Source organism: Quercus suber, unplaced genomic scaffold, assembly GCF_002906115.3.
Source record: "Quercus suber isolate HL8 unplaced genomic scaffold, Cork oak 2.0 scaffold_9, whole genome shotgun sequence".
NCBI classification, from domain to species: domain Eukaryota; kingdom Viridiplantae; phylum Streptophyta; class Magnoliopsida; order Fagales; family Fagaceae; genus Quercus; species Quercus suber.
In genome coordinates, this window is record NW_027069475.1 from 1,964,060 (window position 1) to 1,970,434 (window position 6,375).

Consider the following 6,375-nt stretch of genomic DNA (forward strand, 5'->3'; position numbering starts at 1 on the left):
ACTGGTGGAAACGTAATGCAAAATATGCAATACTCCAACATCGATCACAGCAGCTCTGTGTCTATCTCTGTCTACCCCATAGAAATTCGCCTCTACGCACAGCAAGAAAATAGCATGGATTCTTCTTCTTCTTCTTCTACTTCAGTTTATGTCCCTCGATGGACACCAAGCCCAACTCAAACAAAGTCACTTCTGAAAGATCCTGTGATAAGTGCAGGGTTTCATGATGATTTAGAGATGCAAAGCGTAGCTTCAGGAGAAGAAGATAGCACTAAGCAAATATTCCCATTTAACATTGCTCATTTCACTCCTGGTCCTCACCATTTAGAGACTCGTGAGGCATCAATGTCATCATCATCGTCTCTACGGTCTGGTTCTCAAGTTACAAAATCATTTGGAGGAGAACAGGACAATTACGTCACTGGTTTTGTGTCAAATAGGGAAGGGCTTTTCTTGACATGGAAGGATCTGTGGGTTACAGTGCCTGATGGGAAAAAAGGGCGACGTCCAATTCTTCAGGGGCTGACTGGGTATGCTGAACCTGGAGAGATGCTGGCTATCATGGGTCCCTCTGGCTGTGGCAAGTCAACTCTCTTGGATTCTTTGGCAGGTAATTAACAATTATTGGCCAACATTTCAAAAGTAGAAGAAGAAACCTCGATATACTGCTTCCCAATTTTTGTTCAATTATGATATGATCTTTTTGACTTTTTGAAGTGCCATTTACTCCCCATCCTTGTAGTGGTTGAAAGCAATAGGCTAGAGGAAATGGAGTATTTAATTCTGGTGCCAGCATAAAATGGCACAAGCTTTATGCTATTTTACTTGGGAAATGGATGCATTTTATTTGTTGGCTCGTCAAAGTGGAATTTAAAAAGATTATTAAACTTTTTTATTAATAATATTATTATTATTATCATAGCTTATTAAATTACTAAGTTATAATTAGAGTATCATATATAACTTTCATTTGAGCGTATCGATGATGTCACTCACTTTCATTTAGTAAACTAAAATCTTATCAATAGTTATTAAAAAGCTATACCAAAATATTTTAGGGTCCTCCTGATAACAAGTGTAGTAGAATAATTTAAGTGTATAAGTATGTAAAACTCTCGTTTGGAGACTTGAACTTCAACCCTTACCTCTCACTTTACAATAACTTATATTTATGAAGTGACCATTAAGTCAAGAGGGTGCGATAATCAGACACTACTTTTATGAAAATATTAAAAACTGTCAAAAAAATAAATTAATTTTTCTTTTTTTATAAATTTTTTTTAAAGTATATTTAAATCAATATCTTTAAGACATTCATTAAATTTTCTCAATAGTTTATTCTTATAAATGTATTGACTAATTAGCTTTAAATGATGGTGACTGCGAAAGGTTAAGTAGACTATACTAATCTAGTTGTTGAGTTGTTGAATTATACATATTTTCTTTGTACATGATATAACAAGGGTTTTTTTTTTTTTTTTTTTTGGGAGAAAAAGAATAACAAGGGTTTGGATTAAGTTATACGCGGTATAACTTCTTACGATGTTACAACACTCTATAAGTTTTTTTTTAAAAGATTAATATTTTGAGAATTTCACCATTAGATGACACATTTTCTTTTTACTTTATGTTTTATGATAGTTCACCTATGGATTTATTAGGTTTTCATCATTCAAATTTGAATGGTGTGTTCTACTCTGTTCTGTAACAAGTTTTGTACTTCGAATTTATTGGTACTCTAGTTTTAATGCATCTCCTCTACCAAAAAATAAAAAATAAAATACATTTAATCAAAGAGAGGGAAAAAAAAAAAAACAATACAATTTCCTTTCACAAACCATAGAATTAATTCTTTACAGAAAGTTATGCTTATTCGTGAAATTTGTGTATAAATAGTTAAATGTAATTTACTAATGTATATGGTTATTAATTTTTTTTTTTGGTATAAATTAATAAGCATCTGGGAGATTAAGTTCAACTAGAGAGAAAAAAACTACTTCTCATAACTTAAGCAAGTAATTATTGCAGGGAGATTAAGTTCAAATACGCAGCAAACTGGGAAGATCTTCATTAATGGACGCAAAGAAACTCTTGCTTTTGGAACTTCGGTATGTGAAAAAGAGTCATGTGTTTATTGTGTTGGAACTTCGGTGTGTGAAAAAGGCCAGGTCATATGTGCTTATTGTGTTTACGTATATGAATTATAATGTTCTTGGTCTGTTAAAATAGTTTCTCTTAAATGTATTAACGCAGGCCTTTGGCTTTGTTATCATTATTAATAATGGCCACAACAATAATGTGGCTTTATCTGATCCAGAGCTAAATTTGTGCTACATCTTACACTTGTCTTGATGCTATCATCATATTAACCACTAAAATGATATGTTTATGACTTCATTGATGACTATCGAGGTAAATGATACATGCATGTGCTGTGAATCACTCTACTTATTCAAGAACTTTCAATTTCCATGTCACAGCAACAGTAATTCGTTATGACCTAAAATCATGGTGTAGGCTTACAAATTGACATAGAATGAATATCTAAAGTCTAAACACAATAAGTAAATGTTTAAATTACTATTTTTATCATTGATGACTCATCAATTTATATTGTAAAGCTTATGTAATAATACATCATTCTTAGATAAATTAGAACTTTAGTGTAAAACCAGTATCTAAACTGGGCTTTGATTTTTCCCCCCTAGAAATTGTTTCACAAATTGCCCTTAATTTCTTTATTTTGTAATAATGGTCTCTCTTACTTTCCATGATTTAGNCTATTTTATCATTGATGACTCATCAATTTATATTGTAAAGCTTATGTAATAATACATTCTTAGATAAATTAGAACTTTAGTGTAAAACCAGTATCTAAACTGGGCTTTGATTTTTCCCCCCCTAGAAATTGTTTCACAAATTGCCCTTAATTTCTTTATTTGTAATAATGGTCTCTCTTACTTTCCATGATTTAGGCCTATGTGACTCAGGATGACACCTTAATGACAACACTTACAGTAAGGGAAGCAGTGTACTACTCTGCACAACTCCAACTGCCTGATTCAATGTCAAAATTCGAGAAGAAAGAAAGGGCTGAGATGACTATAAAGGAGATGGGCTTGCAAGACTCAATGGACACAAGAATAGGAGGGTGGAGCATAAAAGGCCTTAGTGGTGGACAAAAGAGAAGGGTTAGCATTTGTATTGAAATATTGACACGCCCAAAGCTTCTTTTCCTTGACGAGCCTACTAGTGGACTAGACAGTGCAGCATCTTTCCATGTCATGAGCCGCATCGTTAAGCTAGCACGTCAAGATGGAAGGACTGTTATTGCATCAATTCATCAACCAAGCAGTGAAGTTTTGAGCTCTTCAGCTATCTCTGCCTCCTTTCTACTGGCATGACTGTCTATTTTGGGTCCGTTTCAATGGCAAAGGAGGTACAACAATAATTTCTTCTACAATGCATGTAAAATCAAAATTTTTGTCACCTTGTTTAACCTTATTGAATTCTTCTTTTTCAAAGGGAAAAAAGTACTAAAAATTAAAATCTTATCAGCATGCATCAAACAAATTGTTTCCAAATAATTATGAAATGTTTATATGTAATTTCTATGCAGTTTTTTGCTTCCAATGGCTTCCCATGCCCAACTCTGAGAAACCCATCTGATCACTATCTTAGAACTATCAACAAGGACTTTGATGCAGTAAGTATATATATATTTTCTCATTAACCTCCCTACTCTTGAATATAATCATCATGGCCATGGAGTACACAAATTGTTTAAAACTCATGTAAACCCTTTGCTTTTGAACACTAGGTCATCATACAAGACCCTGATGGCACAACAAGCACTGAGGAAGTCATTAATATTCTCGTTAATTCATACAAGTCATCTGGGACTTTCCAGGAAGTTCAGCGCCTGGTATCTAAGATATGCCAACAGGTAAACAAGTTTATAGTTATTATTGTTAATGACTTAATGCTAACTCATCAATCATTCCCCATAAAGACACAAGTAACTATGAGGCTGAGTTTTTTGTTTTATAGAATGGAGGAACTTTGGAGAAGAAGGGAAGCCAAGCAAGTTTCATTACACAGTGCCTAGTTCTGACAAGTAGATCATTTGTGAACATGTATCGTGATCTAGGCTATTATTGGCTTCGGCTTGCAATCTATATTGCATTGTGTTTATGTGTTGGAACTATCTTCCATGACATTGGCTTCACTTTTGGTTCCATTCAGGTAATTGATGGAAATATACGTATATACATATACAAATCATTTTTCTGAAAAGAAAACATCCAAGCTAATATTGATTATTTTAAAAAGTGATGTTTATTGCACACTCTAATCCACACAATTTTGCACACCCCCAAATAACAGAACTCCTGATTTGAAGTCATGATTTCAAGTTTATACTATTTCAAAATGATGATCTAATTTAACTTTATCTTAAATTTTTAGGCAAGAGGTTCAATGCTGATGTTTGTTGCAGCTTTTCTGACTTTTATGGCAATTGGCGGATTCCCTTCTTTTGTAGAGGACATGAAGGTTAGTCACTTTTTAAATTTCTAATGATTTTATATGCAACACAATTTTGTATCAATTAATTGGATTTACTTTGACCTTGTTATATTCTTCAACAATTTATCAGATCTTTGGGCGAGAAAGATTGAATGGGCACTACGGTGTTGGCGCATATGTGATTGGAAACACATTTTCTTCCATTCCTTACTTGCTTATCATCTCTCTACTTCCGGGAGCAATAGCCTATTACCTAGTTGGCCTTCAAAAGAGTTTTGAACACTTTGCCTACTTTTCATTGGTCCTCTTTGTATGCATGATGCTGGTTGAAAGCTTAATGATGATTGTTGCTAGTATTGTGCCAGATTTCCTCATGGGTATCATTACTGGTGCTGGAATACAAGGGTGATGATGCTTAATGGAGGTTTCTTCCGACTGCCAAATGATCTTCCTAACCCTTTTTGGAGATACCCAATGTACTACATTGCATTCCATAAGTATGCAAACCAAGGATTCTACAAGAATGAGTTTGAAGGACTAACATTCCCTAATAACCTAGCAAATGGACCACCTACCATCACTGGTGAAGAAATCTTGCGAAACACTTGGCAGGTGGAGATGGGCTACTCTAAGTGGATTGATCTTACTATTTTGTTTGGGATGGTGGTTTTATATCGACTTATATTTTTGGTAATTGTAAAGACTGTTGAAAAGGTTAAGCGTCGTTAAAGCGCATGGAACAAGGACCTCCCAAGCATTTGAAATAGATCATAGAGAACTCATAATCCACACGTTCAAGCAAAGTAGCAGTGTCTTTCTAATAATTTGAAGTTGCATATACGCTCTGTTTATTTCAGCATTAACGTTTTTTGAAAAATTAGTCATTTTTCAAAGAATATTTTTTGGAAAACTATCTCATTTTCTGATATTTGATAATGACCTTGAAAATGAGCTTGAGAATGCTTTCTGGTATTTGGTATGTGTAAAGAAGAATGGTGAAGACATAATAATTCTTTGTCATTTCTTGGCGGGTTATCACTAAACTCTTTCAAATAGTAACGAGCACCACGATAAGGGGAAATAATTCATTTTTGAACTCCGTAATCAGCGTCTACAGAGGAGCGTCTTGCATCTGGCATTTTTTTTTTTTTGGTTGAGAAGTGCGTTCTGTGGCTGTGGTGGCTTTTCCAGTGGGTTTCGTGCACTGTTCACGAGACCTAGAAATCTCTTTTTTCAATAAAACTTCTCATTAAAAATAGGTCCCACAGCACTATTCACACATTTAAAAATTATTTTGCTACAGTGTTTTCAATTTTCAATGTTCAGCAAAATAAGCGGTATCTAAACAGACCTTAAGCGTGTTTGAGAAAGTAGTACTCCATGTAAATGTGAATGGTAGGGCATTGAGGTTAGGTACCCGTGTGCCACTGTGCTAGGTGCATTTGTATAAGGACAGTGATGGAAGTACATTTATATAATTGAATTTTTGTATACTATGTTTGTTTGTATACTGTATATATTTGATGCAGTAGATACGATCCATAAAACAAAAAGAGGCATGAGAAAATAATAGTATACAAACATTCTACATGTGGAATTAATAATTGGTTATAAACTTCACATACTACGTGTATATTATATGATGCATGAAATAATTATTATTAAGTATAGACATGTCTTATTAATCCCTAATATTTGTCCTTACGTATTGCTTATGAACCAAGATGGGTAAGTCTCGTACCCCTAATAAAATTATTTATTTACTAAAGTTGTCTTGCTCGGTGGCCACCAGAACCCCTGAGTCATTGCTCGGTGGGCCAACGAATGTCCCCCCACGTGACTGCCACA

At 34.2% G+C, this 6,375-nt stretch overlaps 1 protein-coding gene across 1 annotated transcript; it reads left to right on the forward strand.

Moving 5' to 3' along the window:
• LOC112001900 (ABC transporter G family member 1) lies at positions 1-6,145 on the forward strand. Its single transcript, XM_024034070.2, is given in 10 exon segments — positions 1-610; positions 2,029-2,108; positions 2,976-3,360; positions 3,363-3,439; positions 3,620-3,706; positions 3,821-3,946; positions 4,051-4,245; positions 4,468-4,554; positions 4,658-4,931; positions 4,934-6,145. Coding segments are annotated over 10 exon segments (2,229 nt in total). The 5' UTR covers positions 1-15; the 3' UTR covers positions 5,257-6,145.
• The last annotated feature ends 230 nt before the right edge of the window (positions 6,146-6,375 follow it).